The sequence below is a fragment of the Anopheles coustani genome, chromosome 2 (assembly GCF_943734705.1).
Source record: "Anopheles coustani chromosome 2, idAnoCousDA_361_x.2, whole genome shotgun sequence".
In the NCBI taxonomy this organism is placed as follows: Eukaryota; Metazoa; Arthropoda; class Insecta; order Diptera; family Culicidae; genus Anopheles; species Anopheles coustani.
In genome coordinates, this window is record NC_071289.1 from 64,230,582 (window position 1) to 64,249,452 (window position 18,871).

The 18,871-nt window shown below is 44.7% G+C and overlaps 1 protein-coding gene across 1 annotated transcript; it reads left to right on the forward strand.

The window, feature by feature from the left end:
* On the forward strand, positions 1-15,679 carry LOC131267207 (tight junction-associated protein 1). The gene is made up of 4 exons (XM_058270013.1): positions 1-21; positions 5,082-5,417; positions 15,096-15,179; positions 15,473-15,679. The coding sequence occupies exons 1-4, from the start codon at positions 1-3 to the stop codon at positions 15,677-15,679; spliced, it is 648 nt and encodes a 215-aa protein (XP_058125996.1).
* Positions 15,680-18,871: the final 3,192 nt, after the last annotated feature.

Sequence of the window (18,871 nt, forward strand, 5' to 3'; positions counted from 1 at the left end):
ATGTCGTCCACGAGCGAGCAGGTATTGCGCATCCCGTCGGTGGGGGAAAAAAAATATACGCCCCGTGCTAGAATCAAGGAAAAACCTTCCACCGTCAAGTCGTTCCTGTTTCCGTGTGTCCTTTTGACTTCCCGTCTGATTTTCCGATTCGACGACCATAATGAAGAGGGCGCTCGTGTCTTGTGCGTGTGTTGGATGTGCATGTGTGACCAGTGGGTGTGTGTGTGTATGTTGGTTTTTGTGTGTGCGTGTATGTGTGTTGATTTTTTATCCATGCAGTTGTAGTAGTGTGTGTTGCAACGCAGTCCGCAGTAATAAAACGTGAATTTTCGTCCTTCGTGTAAAAATGTAAATAAAAACTTGTCCGAACCGAATGAGTTCTACGTATTTCGAGAAGAAAAATTGTGGACGGTGTGGAAAAACTGCTCTGACGCCCATCAAACGTGTCCCCAACAGTGTGTGCTTGTGAAAGTGAGGTGCACATCAAAACAAAATCCCGAACCTCACCGCCCAGCGCTCATAGAAATCATCGAAAATGAACAAGGATATCTGTTGATTGAAAACGAGCCAATGTGTTGTGCCATTGCTGTCACACAAGATACCTCCTGCACCGGTGTATTGGTGCGATGTGTCCCTCCAGATTCGAATGACTAATCCATTGGACTCTCCTCCCCGTCGCTGCCGTACCAACCCCCATTTTCCGGAGCCCTATTTTGCTCGTGTGCAGGAAACACCCAGCAGCGATAGCAACAACCCCTACCTCGAAACGATACAAAGTTTCGCAGCGAGCTATCGCTGGCCGATTTAAAGCCGGAGGGTTACCATAAATATTCTCCTCCCCTCAGATCCTCCCCACCCACACCAGTTTGACCCGGCGTTGCAGTTCGAAACCGACACCCCACCCTGCGAACCGTTCCAGGTGACCGCGGAATTTCGCCCGACAGGTTCTTTGTTCGTATATCGTATATGAATTTATCGGTGTCACAGGCGTGGAAGGACGTCCGAGACGAGTTGGCCGAAGAGTGGGCTACAGATCGTTGTCTTCGATTTCACAATACCACAAAGGGCAGAAAAATCGTCTAATCGATTCGAAAAACTACTCAAACAAGAAGGCTTTGGTGGAAAGCCTTCCATCATAATCCTTTAATGGAACGTACTAGTTTGCAAACCCCTTTTCTCCTACGGTAACGACGTACCATTTTCCGATGGTCATTGACACCGCAAAAGTGAACGTTTAAAATGGAGAACACTAACTTTACAGAACACAAAACTCCCCCGTTCGTTTTCGTTTGCATTCGTGACGTAAACCATTGTTGATGATTGGTTGTTCGCCCGAGCGAAAATAGGATAGAAAGTTTTCCCGTTGCGGTGATGTGATTACGTTAATGCACGTTCGCAAATGCAATTTCTGTAGTTTTCTCCCCGCGAGTCCTGCGTGTTTGGGGGAAAACGGTACGGGAACGCGAACACCAGCACTCAATTTCCTCCGATGCACGATGTTCGATTGCAGGTTCCGGTGCATTGGTGCATTGCACTAACACACCTGCATCATACGGTTTCCATGGTCGACGCTCGCTGTCGTCATCGTTTGGCAATGACGTAGCAGGTTCCGGATACAGTGTACACCCCCGCCCTCCTAAGGGCCCCCCCGTCCGACTTGGGCACGTTAGCTTTATTTTTTAATTAATTCTTGTCTCCTGCTGGCGCCCTGCTAGCGAATAGCTTAATTGGTTGTCAGCGGGATTGCAAGGCCGAAGCCGAAGGACACAGGGAGATGGAACCTTCCAGGAGGCTGGCTGGCAACAGGTCGTCCGTCATGGCGTGTTAGATGCAGCCTACCTTTTGGCGATGCTGCCGTGAAGCTGGTGCTGAGGGGGGAATTCAATTACTCCCTGTAATTATTTCACCACACAAACGTAAACTGTTACGGGACATTTCAGCATCCATTTACGATGATTGGATTCTCCCCCGGACGGTGTACTAAATGTTGTTGGTTTCGATTTTTCGGAGATTGGTTTTTCGAGTCGATTAACTTGAACATTTATTTGGCACGTATTCAATTCACCGTGTTGGATTCATCGATTATTATTTGCCGGTAAGGAACAGCATCGTATAGTCTAAAGTTATTCTAGTGTCTGTACTTTCTGAAACAAACAGCCAGAACAGCAAGTCCAAGGTTCATCACTCCACACTGCTTTCGTCAGAGCCAAACACATCAAATTGTTTCAACAACAGCAATCTAAAACAGGAACTAGAAGTCCTATCGCGGCTTGTGGTGATTATTTTACCGACGGCTGCCGATAGTGCACGACCTCCAGCTTAACCTCGCGGCCGGTCTGAGGTTTGGTTACAATCGATCGTACGATGGGTACTACTTTCCAAAAAAAAGCCGGCCCAACCACAAATTCCACTCCGTTAAGCATCATCTCAGACCTCGGGGCGGTTGGAGCTGCCGTTCGATGCTGCGGCTTGGAACTATCTCTCGAAACAACGCCACCGGAACGCGGGCGCCAAACTCGGTCTCATCCCACTCGCCGGATTGCCGACTCTTATCAGCGGTAACATTGAAACACACAAAACCACAAACACACACACACACACACACACGCACACGTGCGACAATCTTCCCAGTCTCCGGAGAATGGCGCGAAGATTGGCGACCGCAGTTGCCACACGCCGTCTTTTGTCTATCGGGACGATGATGGAGTGTCGTGTCTCTTTCATTCGCGTTCGGGTGTGGATTCTACGGAACCGCCAAGACAAGATTACGACCACGGCTGTGGGCCATCGTTGGCAACTATCTCCGGCGCCGCCGAGTGGGAGAATTGAGCAGAAAAGCGTTTTGACGCTAGATTAAACTGTAATAAATAAAATTTAAAGCCGGCGACATGGTTTTCACCGCGCCACCAGTGCCAAGGCGAGGCTTAATAGCGTTGCCGAGACCTTTTACTTTACTTGGCCGAACTTGGCAGGGTAGGGTAATGGGGGGTACAGATGTGTCGTACCTTGTTTTAGAAAATTAAAATCAAATAATTCTCGGCTAATTGTATATATTCAAAAGTTACGCACTACAACAGGGATTGGAGGTGATCTCGTTTAATTTTGAAACACTAAATATCGAACAGGATAAAATTTTTAAAAAAATTAACGCTTCCTAAATAAATTTTATAGCAATCTTTAAACGATATTGAACAAAAAATATTAAGCTGTGACTATTGTACAAAGAATGAGTTAGTCTCAGCCTTACCTCACAAGGCCTCTCTCCGGAGAGAGTTTGGGTGACCGAAAGACGGTATATTATAGATCGGTGGTCAGCCGTTCGTAATACCGGGGGGTGCCAGACTCGAGATTCGATCCCACACCTGTGGTGTGGTGTTTCCTCGCGCTACCGCTGCGCCATGGGCACATCTACATTCTAGGGTTTACCTTTTTCTCGAACTAACAGAATGTAACGAAATTGGAAGTTTAAATTTTTACTAATTCCAAATAAATATTCTCCATTTAAAGGAATCTGAAGGCAACAAACAAAGAATATAAGATAAGGTTTTTTGTTAACGTTATAAAATCATAATGATAAAACTCATTCAAACGTTTGGAAAAGTGTAATTAAAACCACGAAATGAAGAATTTAGATTACACTCAACCTTTGCAAAAAGACAGAAGAATCTCTCTTTAAACGAAGTGAACTGTGAAGAAAGGCATTTCACAATCGGAACCTTTCATTGGATATGGCTGATGTAAATGGAAACACACTATCGGTACGTGCCCCAGCCGGGCATCGAAGTGTTTTACACTCGTGAAACTTTCATTAATCCCGGGTTTAATCTTCATCCCCCCCTATTGCAAACGCTAACGCGGTGGCTACAGATTCGCGCTTCTGGTTGCACAATAACACACCACGTAATCCGCAATATGGAATGTGTCTGCGGCTGGATTTAATGGCCGATCGCAACCAACCAAAATCCAGCCCCGCTTTTCCGGCCGGGAAAGCCCTTTCGCAACGGATAAAAACCCGGCAAACGGCAGACACGTCCACGGTGCTGTGTGTTGAAGCCGTTTCCATTACAATTTGTGACTTTCGAGTGATTATGTTTGTCCGTGCGATGTTTTCTTTTGCTCCCATTGTTGTTATGTTTTCCCCTTCGGGAAAAAAGTGTATCAGTCAAAGGGCATCAAAGGGGTCAAAGGCGGCGCGGGTTGGTTTGAAGCGTGCACCGAAAGGGATATATACAGAACAAAGCGACGAAAGGAACACTGCGCGGCGAAGGACTGACTTTTTCGCTGCCTATTTGCTCTCATTTGTGGTTCGCTCGAGCCGTGGGACTGTTCCGGCATTTCGTGTTCCACAACGCAGAGCAAAAGACGCTGCTCACCAACAATGGCCGCCGGGGCACCGTATGCACATCGCCCGTAACATAGTGCTTCCTCGTGCTTTACATGGTCCATTGGGGATTCGAGAGTTGTGTCATTTTTCTGACTCCACCTTTTCTTTTTTTGTTTTCGTCCTCTCTACTGTTGTGGTATCATTTATGGATGGAAAAATCAGTATTCGGGTAGCCTTCACTCCTGCAACTCCGGCTGACGTAGCTTTGTTATCGTTTTGTATGCTCCATCTGAAGCTGGAATCGTGAAAAAATCTTCCTCCTCGAGAGACCGACAACGTCGACAATCATACGTAAACCACAGCTATGCATAAACAGAAAAAAAACTCTTACACACACAACCCATTTGGTAGCAAGATGGTCGATGCAGAGGCACTCCTCGAACCGCAAACCGTTAGAGTGTTGGAGTGGAATGACAAAGCTGACATTCCGAAAGTCTCTTTTTGCAAGTCCTTCCATTTACCTTTGGCTGCGGCGTTTTTCCACCCGAGCGATGAGTTTTTCCGCCCTTTGTACCTGTAATTCAGCCGAATGATTTCAACTTTTTACATCGTAAAATAAAACCAGAACCCTTCACTCCCATAAAACGTCACACTGGTGGAGTTGGGGGGGAACAAAACAAATCCCGCAAATCGTGCCCAGGACCGAAGGTACTGACGCATTTTCCATCCTCCTTCGTTCCCGGACGAATCTCGGCAGAACTGCGAGGTGCAGCTGGCGGCCGAAATCGAGGTGCTGAAGGGCGCCCTGGCGGACAAACACTCGCAGCTGCTGGCGATGGAGAGCGCCTGCCTGCAGGAGAGCGACCGGCAGGTCGAGCTCGAGGACAGCATCATCGCGTGGCAGGACAAGTACGAGCGGCTGTACGAGTCGCACAAGCGCGTCCAGAAGCTGAACCAGAACCTCGAGGACAAGCTGCTGAAGCTGGTTGACCGGAATTCGGGTGAGCGGGCGCAGCTGACCAGCGACGTGGCCACGCTCAGCGTCCGGTTGGCCCAGGCGAACTACAACATCCAGAGCCTGAAGCGGGAAATCGTAAGTATACGACAATCACTTATTTTTTTATCTTTCAGTATCAAAACTTAAACGATGGGAGCAATGTTTTTGTATGCCTTCGATATATGTATGCCTTCGATATAGATTTATTTTAATTCGATTTTCTCGATGGAGGCGCCCAGTTTCTGATAAAAGTCCGCCCAAGTCCGCCATGAGTGTTTTATTCCGATGGATGGTTCAATGTTGACCACGAAAAAACACCACAAAAGCATTTGTTCCAAATTTTAAACTATTTTTTCCGTGTCGAGGTCATCGATTTTATCCCTGCCGTTCCTCAACCCGTGCCCCCTGTCCGGCCCGCTGCGGACATGATTCGATTACCAATGTTGTCCACGTCCGTGGCACGGCTTTTGCCTCGAGGCTCATCGTTCGAGAGCCGGACAGGCTGGTTGGCTCGTAGTAGTGAGCCTCTGGCGACGTTCGGACCGACTTTCGCATCCCGCCTCACAATCGAGCCAATTATCGCTGAACTTAGACAACGGCTCCGGCTCGGAACGATCGCTCGATGACTCATTGCGGGGAGCACGGGGATGAACGAAAGACCATGGCAAACATACCGCCATGCGAAACATGGCAAACATACCGAGTGGTTGACCCGATTTTCAATTGTGTGCTGAAGTGACATTCATCGGATAACATAATCGAGCACATTGCGAGCGGGTTGGGAAAATCGAATGCACATTAAGTTTTCCCGGTGATGTCATTGCGCTTCGTTTTCGAATGCTGGACCGACGAACTATATTGTATTATCTTTCATCTGTGTGTGTGAATATTGATTGAGACCACAACGAATAAAACAAACTTATGCTAGCCACACTTTTAACTCATCGTTTTTATTCAAAATCAAACCACAGGGAAATCGAATGAAACACATTTTTAAAATGCTGTTTAGAACGTTCTATTCGGAAAATCTATTTTTATTGACCATCAACCCCTGGCGCAGTTCAACCTGTTGCTCGGATAAGTGTTTCGCTCCATATTTCCCGCTCGATTGCGTCTTTAAAACAGCGTTCGTAATGAATCATATTTTCAGCCTTTTTGAAAAAGGGTCATCCAATGTATTTGTGTGGCTGTGTGGATAAGCACCCTTTCAAGGATACTTCCAATATAAACTGGATACCGTTGAATAGATCCTCCCCGCATCATCCAGGAGGTATCGTCCATTTTCCCTCGTTCGCTCCGATTTGTTCGATCATCGCCCTTTCCACAGATTCCCCCTGAGAACCCAATTGGATTGGGCCCGGTTTTCCCGGTTCGTCGAGCCGTCGTGGATGAATGATGGCCTGTGGTGGCGGTTACCGGGCGGTTGGGGGACTGTGTGGAAACTGTACCAAAATAGAACCGCTCGCAGGGTTGCGGTTAGCCATCCGTAGATCATTGCTTGGCACAACAACGACAAAAAAGAGGAGGGGACGCTTATCTTCGGGGTTTTCCAAAGCCCGGTTTTCGAGCTTGGGCTGAGTGACAGCACACTAAATTGATTTATAGGAAGTATTCGGCTTGGAGACGTGAAAACGGTGACACCTAACTGCGGGAGGAAGTTTGGAAAGTAGGATGATCGAACGAAGGTTTAAAGCAGCAATTAAATTATAGACGTTAATACGTTAGAAAGGATGGTTTTTCCTATCCAATAAACGTGGTTAACTTTTTGGGGTACTTGATCCTAAAAGAGTATTAACGGAAAGTTTGTTGTTTTGAATGTTTTAACGGAATGGAACATCTAAAACAATTAATGTTAAGATCTACTACATATTTTAGCTTTTTTTATGTATGGAGTTCTATGTACACTAAAAATTCGACCAATACTGAACCGTCGCTTCTGAAACTTTTCACACATTAAGTTTAAGTACTGCAGATGTTGTTGAAGGTTTGTTTCTTATCTCAGTGGAAGAACGCAACGAACAATTTTCATGAACTGTTGTTCAAACCCTATCGAAAACACCCTTGGGGTTCCACAAGGAAGTGTTCTTGGTCCAGTGTTGTTTATTATGTATATAAACGACATGAAAAAGGTTTTACAGTCATGTGAAATCAATCTTTTTGCGGACGATACAGTCTTGTTTGTCTCGCGGAAAGATTTAAAACAGACCAAGGAGCTTTTGAATGTCGATTTAGATGCCTTAGATCAGGGATGTCAAACATACGGCCCGCGGGCCACATCTGGCCCGCAAGAACATCGGATCCGGCCCGCGGCCCCTTTGAAGCAATACATCGAAAGTTTGGATCTTTGAGTATTAGCTTTGGTTTGAATAGCAAAATGTTTTTTTGTTGAATCGAATGAATTGCAAGAGAACTGAATGAACTTCAATTTAAACCATTTCTATAAGAAAGTGACATACAACTTTGATCCACATTACGCCGATATATCGCAGTTGACAAGAGCAAAGATTTCGCACAGACTTTCGAGACAAGCGAATAAATAGTGTTTATACAAAACAAACATCATGAACTACAAGAGCATTCTGAATAAAATAACAGATATGGAGCAATAAGTTAGCTGTAGTAATAACGCTCATTTACTTTTTTTTAATCTTTACCAAAATGCACAATGGTGTTAAAGAAAATTTATCTTTTACTGAAAGTTGTAAATTTTATAAGAAGTAATATAATATTTACAAAAATTTGAAGGTGTTAAATTTTGACTTTTGGATTGAAAAAAATTGACTGTTTGGAACAAACCACACTGATAGATGACTTTTGGATTGAAAAAAATTGACTGTTTGGAACAAACCACACTGATAAGAACATATTTTCATCAATCCAAGTTTGGCCCGCAAACCTATTTTGGGGCGAAATGTGGCCCACGAGGTCAAACGAGTTTGACACCACTGCCTTAGATGGTTGGTTAAAATACAAGAAATTGGCCTTAAACATCAAGAAGACCAAATTCATGGTATTGTCTTCGAGACAAATTACTGACCAATCAGCTATTGTCATCAATCAGGAACCAATCGACAGAGTCTCCCAGATAAAATATCTGGGAGTTATATTAGACGAAAAACTGTCTTTTGGGCCTCATATTGACAATGTCACCTCAAAAGTGGCAAAAAAGTGTGGTGTGATTAGTAGATTGGGCAACAATCTGAATTTTTTCGGAAAAGTTCAGCTCTACAAATCGTTAATAGCACCGCACTTTGATTTCTGTGCATCAATTTTATTTCTCGGCAATCAAACACAGTTACAGAGACTGCAGAGGTTGCAAAACAGAGTCATGCGAATGATTTTGTGTTGCGGCTGGTATACTCCTTCGGTTGTTATGCTCGACGTCTTACAGTGGATGTCGGTCAAGCAGCGGATAGTGTTCCAAACTGCAGTCTTTGTGTACAAAATTTTGAAAGGCCTGGTACCAACGTATTTGGGGGAAAGGATAGTGGTTGGGTCTGACGTGCATCGGTATAACACTCGTAGTGCCGGTGAGCCGAGACTTCCCAGCTATCTGTCCGGAAAGGCCCGAAATTCGTTGTTTTTTAAAGGAGTACAATGGTACAACAGGATGCCGAGAGAGATTAAACAAGCGCGAAATCTAAGGGAGTTCAAACGCCTTTGCGCCGTATACGTGAAGCAGGTGGTCTGACGCTGTGCTTGTAATGTATTTAGTAAATGTTGTAGTTTTTGAGCCCCGTAGTATTGCATTTGTCAACACGGTCTTTGACTATGGTGATGATGAGTAAAAAAATGAACAGGGACTTTTTATTTTTATTATTTAATTTAACTTAATAGAATGAATGAGTCTACATAGTTTTGAGACACGCGCGCGTAAATGAGGACAATTGGTGGACATGGCTGTACGAAAAGAACTAGTAGTATCTACACATCTCGCTGTAGTTGGGTCCCTTTCTGTTCTTGATAGTGGCACCACATTATCAACCAATGGTAATTGGCGGTGTGAACTACAAACAGAGCAGAAATACCCTTTTACACTCCGGAAGGTGGTGCCTCGTTACCTTGGGGGACTCGGCGATTTGCCTTTTGAGGTGATTGCTCGGGACCGTTGTATGCAAGGAACAAGAACAGGTCCCTTAAGTAGTACTGGTGTGTTTCACCACAACCATTGATAGCTGGCGGTGTTAACCAAATCTGTGCGAAAATACCTGCCCTACTCCGGAAAGTGGTCCCCTTTTGCTAGTTGGGAAATCTAAGATGTACCTCTTTGTGCAATTGATGGCGACCGTTGTATGAATGGAGCAGAGATGGATGCGATTGTTATGGAGAGTAATGCCCCAATGCCCCCTCTCGTTTGATGATTAATATTCAATATCGCAAGATACTTTCGTCCCTCTCAAACCTATGTAGGGGTAAGCGGTGGGACTCATCATCATTTCATCATCATCATTTTGATCACAATTTTGTAATAAAATCATCTAAATTTTACAATTTAAACTCAGTTTTACTAACACAGACACAACAAGCATGTAAACAAATGTCAAAGTGTATCCAACATAGTTTTTTTTTGTTTTATGTGGCACGACATCCCCTAGTGGGACAAGGCCTCTCTCCGAAGAGAGTTTGTGTGACCGAAAGACGGTATATTATAGATCGGTGGTCAGCCGTTCGTAATACCGGGGGGTGCCAGACTCGAGATTCGATCCCACACCTGTGGTGTGGTGTTTCCTCGCGCTACCGCTGCGCCATGGGCACCCCCCATCCAACATAGTTACCCTAAGGTTTATACATCAAGGGGAATTTGATGAAATATCAAACATTTTAAATATGTCGTTATTGTAACTATTAAATTCAAACATATCTTTCAAGTATTAGTCAAAACCATAATACTTTTCTCAATCTCTTCGTCATCGAGCAACGCCGGGGCGTCAAGCTAGTACTAAATATTCCTCACCAACGGTCGGCTCAACAATATAAAAGAATCAACTAGCTTGCAACAACCATTTTTATTATTGTCTTGAGATACGTGTCCAAGGCTCCTGTCACTTACCACAGAATCGTCCCAATAATCTGCTGAGTCCGTTGAAGCAGAATAAGTGTCCCCGGTGTGCGCTCTTTTGCTTCACTGGTCCGAAAAATTGGGACTATCTAGAAAGAGCCAAGTGCAAAAATAAAAAAAAAAACAATCCACCAAATCACCATCCTTTTGCTGGGGGAAACAAAACGGTCACCGAATGGGTGATGTTGACGAACGTGCCGAATTGTAACCGGTGGTTGTTATTTACGCCAAAGGTGGGCCGATATCGGTAATCCGGCATATTCCAACGGTCTGCCTCGATCCGCCAGGCGGTAACGTGTTCCCAAGGGCGGAAGATAGTGACGACGGTAACGAGCAAACTGTCATTCGGTTGAATGGTGCAAAAATATGCGACATTTCGTACGCGACTGCCAAGTGACGACGCTCGCCGGCCCCAAGTAACGAAGCTTTGCTCGCAAGTTCGCTAGCAGACGGGTCAAAAAGCACACCAGTGGAAAACAATTTCCGGCTGGGATGTGCTTTTTATTTATTTCCTCCCATTCGAACGCCTGTCAGGGACGTGATTTTACAGTCGCAATTTTTTTACATTTTTGTTTTTCACCGGGAAACCATCATTTTCCCTCAGACATGTCGCCTTTTGCAAGTCTCGCATAAACCTGGAGTTCTACTTTTTTCCCTACGAAACACAATGGGAATGAAAGCATGCGAGGAAAGATCATGACAAGTTCAAAAACCAAGGCAAACAGATGTTCCGTTTTGTAAAACCTCTGAAAGTCTCGTCCGGAAAACCGATGAGTCACAGTTGAAATCCTCTTGACCTAGATATCAGATTTTCCACCGAAAACCATATCTGAACACTTCTGGCTGTAATGTGCTGAGAACACGAAACGATGTGGCCAATTGAAACGAATTCGGAAACATGTACGCAGACGAGCTGCTTCAACAACACGAACAATGTTATAAGGATCTTGGTTCAAGTGACAGTTTTTTATCGAGCTTGTGATATAAGTTTTAGCTCTGATAAAGAAAGTGGTTTCCCGATTAGTTTGCGATAGAATCAGGAGTAATTTTTAATGATAAATGTGCCCTACATGTTGCTGAGTTGAAATCAAACAAATCAATTCAAAAGGGAGCCCTCCAACAAGAACAGAAAGTTGATCTAAATTGATAGAACCTACCGGATCATTTTGGAAAAGAAGCCCAATTTTAATACCTTTCTGTGAATTCCACGTGAAAATTCTACCAACACCTGCAAAGTAAGCATTCTTTTAAAGAAGTTGCTGTTCTGCTTATTTTTCCTATTTTCCCACCCTCGTTAAACGAAACCTTTAACATCGGGGTCGAGCGAAAGTCGCGCCCAACAATAACGGGGAAGAAATATGCCGAAACCCCACACTTCTCGCGGGAGGAAGTGAAGTGATAATCCTTCGTCCTCCCCCGGGATGGGGCGGACGTCCTTCTTTATTCGGGAGCGTCGGAAAGGAAAAAGGTCAGGTCATGCGGTGATCGGTTTCCGTGTTTACGAATATTTGGCCAACCGAGCGAGTATCATTTTCCCCGCGACCGCTTCTTGTTGCACCGATTATCGGAATGGGGAGTGTACGTGGCGGAGTGGCGCGTGAACAGAAGGGCACCAGCCAAAGGATGGAACGGTTTATTTGATAACCGACCACTCGATGGATTACGTTTCTTTTCTTCACTCCACCACACCCCCCCTTTCGGCCGCATTGTATTGTAATCCCCTGGGGATGTTGGTAACCGTGCGTGAAAAAACTTCTTCAGCGAGTTCTTGTGGAGATTTTTCCACCAGAACGCTGGATCAAACCCACCCTCACCTGTTCTGGTCGTTGGGCGATGGATTGGGCGGTAAATTGCTGGAACGTTTCTTGTGCGCCGGAATCCAAAGATGGGGCGGTTTCAAAGAAAAGTCCCGGCTCGCAGGGTATCTCTTCCAACGCGAAGAAGGTATGTGAATAATGGATAGGATAAACCCTTCCAGTGACATTCTCTCTCTCTCTCTCTCTCTCTGTTTCTCTCTGTCTTATGAAATTGAGTTCGTTCGTGGGCCTTTCCTTCCCCGTCCTGTCGAATGGAGTAATAAAGGATGTCGCTTCGTCAGCCTGCGTAACTGGGTGTCTTATTTCTGTTATTAAGGACACTCCGGGTCCTTTCAGTCGAACAACATCTTTTTACATTTGCTTATTTTGTTTCGCCTTACATTTTTCCAGCAACGAGGCGGAGAAAAAAAAACAGTTTCTCTCAAAATGAATGTCACTGATTCCTCGGCGGTAAGTGTGGAGAAATCCCACCCAGACCAGCACCCCCTTCACAATGACCTGCGGGAATGGTGGAAAATTGTTTCCTACATAATTAACCGACGAAACACGGGAAGCGAGCAGTGCGATAGTGTGAGTGCAAAAGAGATTAGATTTAAGGCTGTAATGAACGGCTTAAAACGACGGCACGGCCCGTGCGGCTGATGGAAATTAAAGAAGTGCCTGTCAAGATGAAATGATTATGCTGATTGCCGCGAAGAGCTCGCCGAGAAGTGGCGAGACACGTGTCAAGGACGACGAATTTGCCAACTGCCAGCACACTGTCAGCAATTCAAATGAGTTCACCAGGGTTACGGTGACGAGAGCGTACTAACCTAAAGTTTATAAATTGTTAAAGGATGCCATTCCACCGGAGAAGAAATAAACAGTTGAAGTGTTGTTGAGCTTGGCTTGTTCTGAAAAATGATATTGTTTACTCCCGTTTTTGTATCTGCGAGATATTCTTAGGGCTATTCCGAACTATTTCTTCAAAATTTTCGTTGCAAAAATGAATACAAACACACTCAACACTCATCGTTCGCGGCGAACGCATACATCATACTCCAAACTCGAGTAATCCTCCAGCATCGGTCGTTAGCGGGCCGTAATTGAACTCGGACAAATATACCACTGATGAATCTCATCACTCATGCCACCAAACTACCGTCTAGAACCACCAGATCCACGAAACGTAATTTCATATCCTTGCCGGCGGTGCAACCTCTCCTTAGAGCCGGCGGAAAACGCAGTCCCCGGTGGCCACCCGGAACCATTTGCCGTGCGGAGCGTAACGGCGTGTGTACATAATTAAATTTTTCCATTCTTCACGGGATTGCTGCTCCGGGGCGGAAAACGTCCTTTCCGGCAGCGATATTGCAGCATTTTTTCTCGAGACTGTGCCGGGGAAAGAAATATTCCCATTAATCTTCTTCCATCATTGAACGCATGGTTGGAAAAGTGCGAACAAGTAACCCCGGGATGGAGGAAAATACTACTTCAACCATCCGGCTGCGTACGCATCGGACGCAGAAAAGTATGTTTGAGGATATTGTTTTGGAAGTGTGGGCGCTCCTGCGCGTGCATTACGTTGAAGTTGGTGCCTTTCTGCTTCTTTACTTCCCCTCGACAAGTGCTGGTTTTTCCGATACTGAACGAATTCTTGTGTGCGACCCCATTCTGACTCACCCACTTTTGCAGGACGTTAGTGTGAAATAAAAAAAAATGTGTACACATTCAACGCTATTGCTGAGCAACCATTGACTCACACAGGACGCGGGGCATCGACCTTTACAAGGGGGAAAACACGTTCATGACCTGGAATCTAATAAAAGGATCATCATCCATGGATCTCGTTTTAAAATATTTTGCTCAACAAAAACATCCTTCAAGTATACTATGAACGATATTTCATTTGCTTTACTGTGTGCCATAATTGGAACTGGTTTTTAAAAATTCAACGTTATTTTTCTATTAAAACTTTTTGTTCATATTTGTATGTATTGTTTTTGTTTATAGTTTATTGATGTTAATTTATTATTCATTTTCTTTTTTTTCGTATTTTCATATTTTCCTGGAAATTTCAAATAGTCAATTTTAGTCATGTTTAACTGTACTACCAAATTGTACTTTCGATTATATATTCAAGTGAAAAGAATGGTTTTGAATGCCATTTTTAAGAAATGAACACCCTCGAACGTTGGTTAATGAGCATTCACTAGATCATTGCAGCAACCCGACGTATTTTTTATTCATCTCTAATTTTCTCGCAGGAATCAGGAAGAAAAATCCATCTTCCTAACATTACGCACTGCTTCCGAGGCGCGCGGCGGTAGTGATTGGCGGCCGGGAAATAAATTAGAGACGATGATGGAGTAACCTATGGGGTGGTGGAATAAAAGAAAAGGCCAAAGGGACCCTGACGTTAACGATCCCGGCTCCGCGGGGTCATGGAACGCCGTCCAGCACATGGAGAAAAAAACGGGGCGCTTCCTCGAAATGGATCAATCTTTTACTACTTTCGCAGCACTTTTCCTACTCAGACGCGCGATGCTGCCGTTGATGGATTTCGTTGATGGCGAACATCCGCCATCCCGCGCTGTCCCACCCTTGCCCAAAGTGCACCCGGAAATGGTTCCTTGTGGTTGATTGAGCACGGTGGCAGGGGGCCGGAACAAGCCCGCAAGGCTTTTTTACGCCGACGTAAAGATTTTTGCTTTCGGTTTGGTTCTTCAAACCGCCAAGGGATATATTATGACCGCGAGGCAGCGCAATGAGCGAACGAACGATCCTTCCACCGAACCGTTCGCAATTTAGCTAACACAAGTGAAGTGTGGAGTGGTCGATTTGAGAGTTTACACTTGGCCACTTTTTGTTTGTGCCCGTGCTTTTAACCACCACTTCCTCTTATCTACTTTCTTGCAGGAACGCTACAAGACCGACATCAGCGTCGCCATACAGCTGCTGCAGTGCAAACCGGACAGCTTCGTCTCGCCAAAACTTTCCTCGGTAAGTGAACAGCTCGGGTCGGCAAGTTTCTGCATTCACGACCATCACTCATTCATTCATTCCTCCGTCAGCGAGCTTCAAATGGGACACATTTGAAGGAAATAGAACGAAAAGTTGGTCCCGGAGACGGACCGGAATGAATAAGTTCACATTGAGGTTGAAAAATTGTTTGTCAACTGTTGGATAGCGTGCTTTTGAAAAATGTTATTAGATACTTTTACGATAGCGTACACATTGTAATTCGCTCATCGTCGCTCGCTTTTGCACTCCTTTTCTTACATTTTTAATTTCAGCTTCCGATCGAGATCCAGTCGAAGGTTGCCACCTACATGCGCCTCGACACGAACTCCCACTCGGACTCGGAGGGCAGCACGAGCGGGGTCGGTATGGCCACCACCAGCTCCTACCACGTCCTGCCCGCCTCCGACAGTCCGCCCACCATCTGCCCCTTCCCCCCGACCGCCATGGTCTATTCCATGCGGGGACTCGGTAAGTGTTAGTACACGAAGAGTGTAGCCGCTGCATAGTTTGTTGCCTGCGCAAGTAGACCCCGACCGTTGTGCTCTCCCTTCCTGCTGCTGCGGCCCTTTGCCTTTGCCCTGCCATTGCCTGCATGCCGTACGATGGCTGTAAATATGCTTGACGAACCTCTGGCGTACAGCGACCTCCGTCATCAGCACCGAGTAGTGTTAGACACGTCCAGCCCTCTGCACAAACACACACACACACAAACTCTTCGTTTATTATATGTCCTTCCAAACACTTCACTACACCCTTCTTCGTTCGTATCCTTATTTCGTTCGGTTTAGTTGATCTACTCGGCGGCCATACACTTATTCTCCCAAACCAATTTAAAGAGATAATAAATTGGATTTCTTCGCAATTTATTTTCCACTAGCTCGCGACACTTTTTCCCCACGACCTCTTCTCTTATCCATTTTGCTTTTTTTCCTCCACACTTTTTTTCCTCTCCAAACACCCTGACACCCACTGGTTAGTGAACTGACCCGTACTTATGCTAAAGCATTCAGCTTCATTAATTTCCATTATCTTGCAACCGCGTTTGCCAGCGTGCCTCTGACCAGTATTTACTTTTCCGATTGTTACACTTGCTCCCCTTTTCCAAGCCACCGGGTGCTGAAAATCAGTGCAGTTTTTCCAAAAAAAAAAGAACTACCCTTTTTTCGTTTTTCCTAGAAACAATTATCCCAAGATCCCTTATCGTCGCTAGGTTTCAGCGTAGTCATTATGAAAACTTTCCATTCATTACCTTCCGTCCGGTCCCATGCTTTGCGTTAATTAGAGCGTTGCATTTTCCCTTCGGTGAAATAAGTTTTTCCTTCCTCCTGTGTGTGTGTTTTGATTTTTTCTTTTGCTTTTTGTCCCTTCTCGCCACACCGAAACGACATATTCCAGGATGCGGCACAAAGTTCCTGCACCTCCCGAAGAAGCTTTCATGTTTCCCTTTAACGTAACGCCCTTTTCAGTTCGTAATGCACGGCCACGGCTGTCACTGCACAATACCTGGTCTAAATTCTCCTTTCCCAAGCCTCCTTGTTCGTATTTGCACGTGAAGGTAGCACAAACGAAGAGCGGGTACGCTAGAATCCATGTTGGCACGCGCTTCCAGGATGAAAATTATGCACAAAGTACACTTTCTTCACATCTTTAGTTCGTAGTACCACCTAGCACGTAGTTAGTTGTAGAAGGTTAAAAGTATGTTTAGTATGTAAGGATCCGTTAGTGGCGTAAGTAGAATTAGTTTTGTTTACCGTAATCGGGTCGCTGTACCAGTAGAAAATTACATTTTGCTGTCTTTTCCGTGGTTTGCTCGTGGTAGAACAACTTTCTTTTATTGCATATTCGTTTAATCAATGGCACCGACTATGGACTAATAAAAAACTTCGCTAACTGTATTAATGAATTAATCTGGGTTACAGATGCAAAACTTTCAAGAATCTTTTTTTAATGGTCCAAAAACGATGGTCATGCTTTCTTCTTCAGTTTGTCAACCAAATTAAAGCTTTCAAAGAAACTCTTGCATTGAAATGTTTTACTTTTTCAAAGAACAACACAACTATTCTCGAGTGTATTATCAAACGTCCAACCGTGGAAAGCTTACCATTACTGGAGGCAAAGTACCTCGGTAAATGGGGAAAAATAGTTTCGTTCTAAAATCCATTCTTGAATGTTGGTTCAGTTGATGCAAATTTTTCGAATGTTCCTTGGAAAAGCATTTTAATTTGTTCCCTCAAATTTAAAACAAAAATTTAAAAAGCTCTTTTCCATTTTGTATCTTAAAAAGTGTTTCTGATATCTTTGTGTTTGTCAAACCTACTTGGAAGGGAGACATATTAGAGCTTTTCATTTTGTAAAAACGTTCGAACGAAATTTATATTTCATCTTTTCCACGAAAGGGATTGTGTAACCCTTTTGTTGGCCAAGATTTCACTAGAAATACTATAAAAAGTTTTCATTTGAAGTACATTTACAGATTTGCAAAATGCAAATAATTTCATATGATTTCGTCTGTACTCTCCACCGATTCGTCCTGTTATACAAGTTTTCTGTTTTGTACGATTATCACGGATTTAAAATGGTGCTACTATCCATTATTTACAAACCTGACAAACATGCTACCGGTTCAGAACTTTAGCATCCCGTTGTTTCGCTACACGGCACGGTCAGAGAGCACAAAAAGCACGCCGGGCAAAGGGATTACGGCTAATGGTTTCCCGGAACGATGATGATGTAAACGTTACGGGCAGATGTGTGCATTGTTACCGACGCTGGCGTACCAAATCCATCGATGTTGCAAGGATAAACAGTGTCCGAAACTACCTTAGTTGGATGGCTGGATCGTTGCACCTTGCAGGAAAATCCATTTCACGTCCGAGATGGATAGCCGGGGGATGGTAACCAAATGAATGGATGAATAAATACCATTTACCCATTACCATAATTTCATTTTAATCAAATCATCTGATGCCCGTGGGTGTGTGTGGTTGCCTGTTCCGGAAGGAGTGATTTGTCTGCTTGCACCGTTTTCGGTGGATCATCTCATCCGCCCGCCGGAACAAAACTTTTCCATCCACATGCTATTTGCACTACAAAACTCTCGCCAGCAGCCAGCTGCTACTTTCCCTGTTTGCCTGTTTTGGGTGGCTTGCAGAAAGACAAACAAAAGGCCACGAACCCGAATGCCGGAAAACTTGTGCCCCGAAAGTTTAAAGGTAAATCAGTGTTGATTATGCAAAACCTCTGCCGCACGAGAGGCGAGCCGGTAGTGTCGACCCGGTTTATCATAATCACCCGAATCTGCCATTGATATTTGTTTGGGTCAGTGTTTCCCAACCAGCGGCCAACGTCGCTTAGTTGGTATATTTCGATTCAGTGGATTTTTTGTGAAGTTTGTAGTTTTGAGTCCTCAAAATAAATTTAAAATCACATGAACTCCAGCAAACTGTTACTGGTATTTTTATCGTCCGGAACAAGTCCAAAATCGCTATCAATGGCACGGCTTGCCTCCGATCCACCCATCCACACGCACAAACGGGGGCTAAATTATTGCCACGACTGTCAACAACAATCACTCCGGATTTATGCGTCCCACGGAAGATACACTGGTGAATGGGGATTATTTATTTAGGGAGACCCTAGCTCACAGACACTCACACACAACTTACACGAAA

What these genes read in the sequence shown, in the direction of transcription:
- LOC131267207 (XM_058270013.1), top strand. Translation starts at nt 1, where the DNA reads ATGTCGTCCACGAGCGAGCAG. An exon ending in AGAGCCTGAAGCGGGAAATC is followed by an intron (nt 5,418 to 15,095) that starts GTAAGTATACGA and finishes ACTTTCTTGCAG; the next exon opens with GAACGCTACAAGACCGACAT. An exon ending in TCTCGCCAAAACTTTCCTCG is followed by an intron (nt 15,180 to 15,472) that starts GTAAGTGAACAG and finishes TTTTAATTTCAG; the next exon opens with CTTCCGATCGAGATCCAGTC.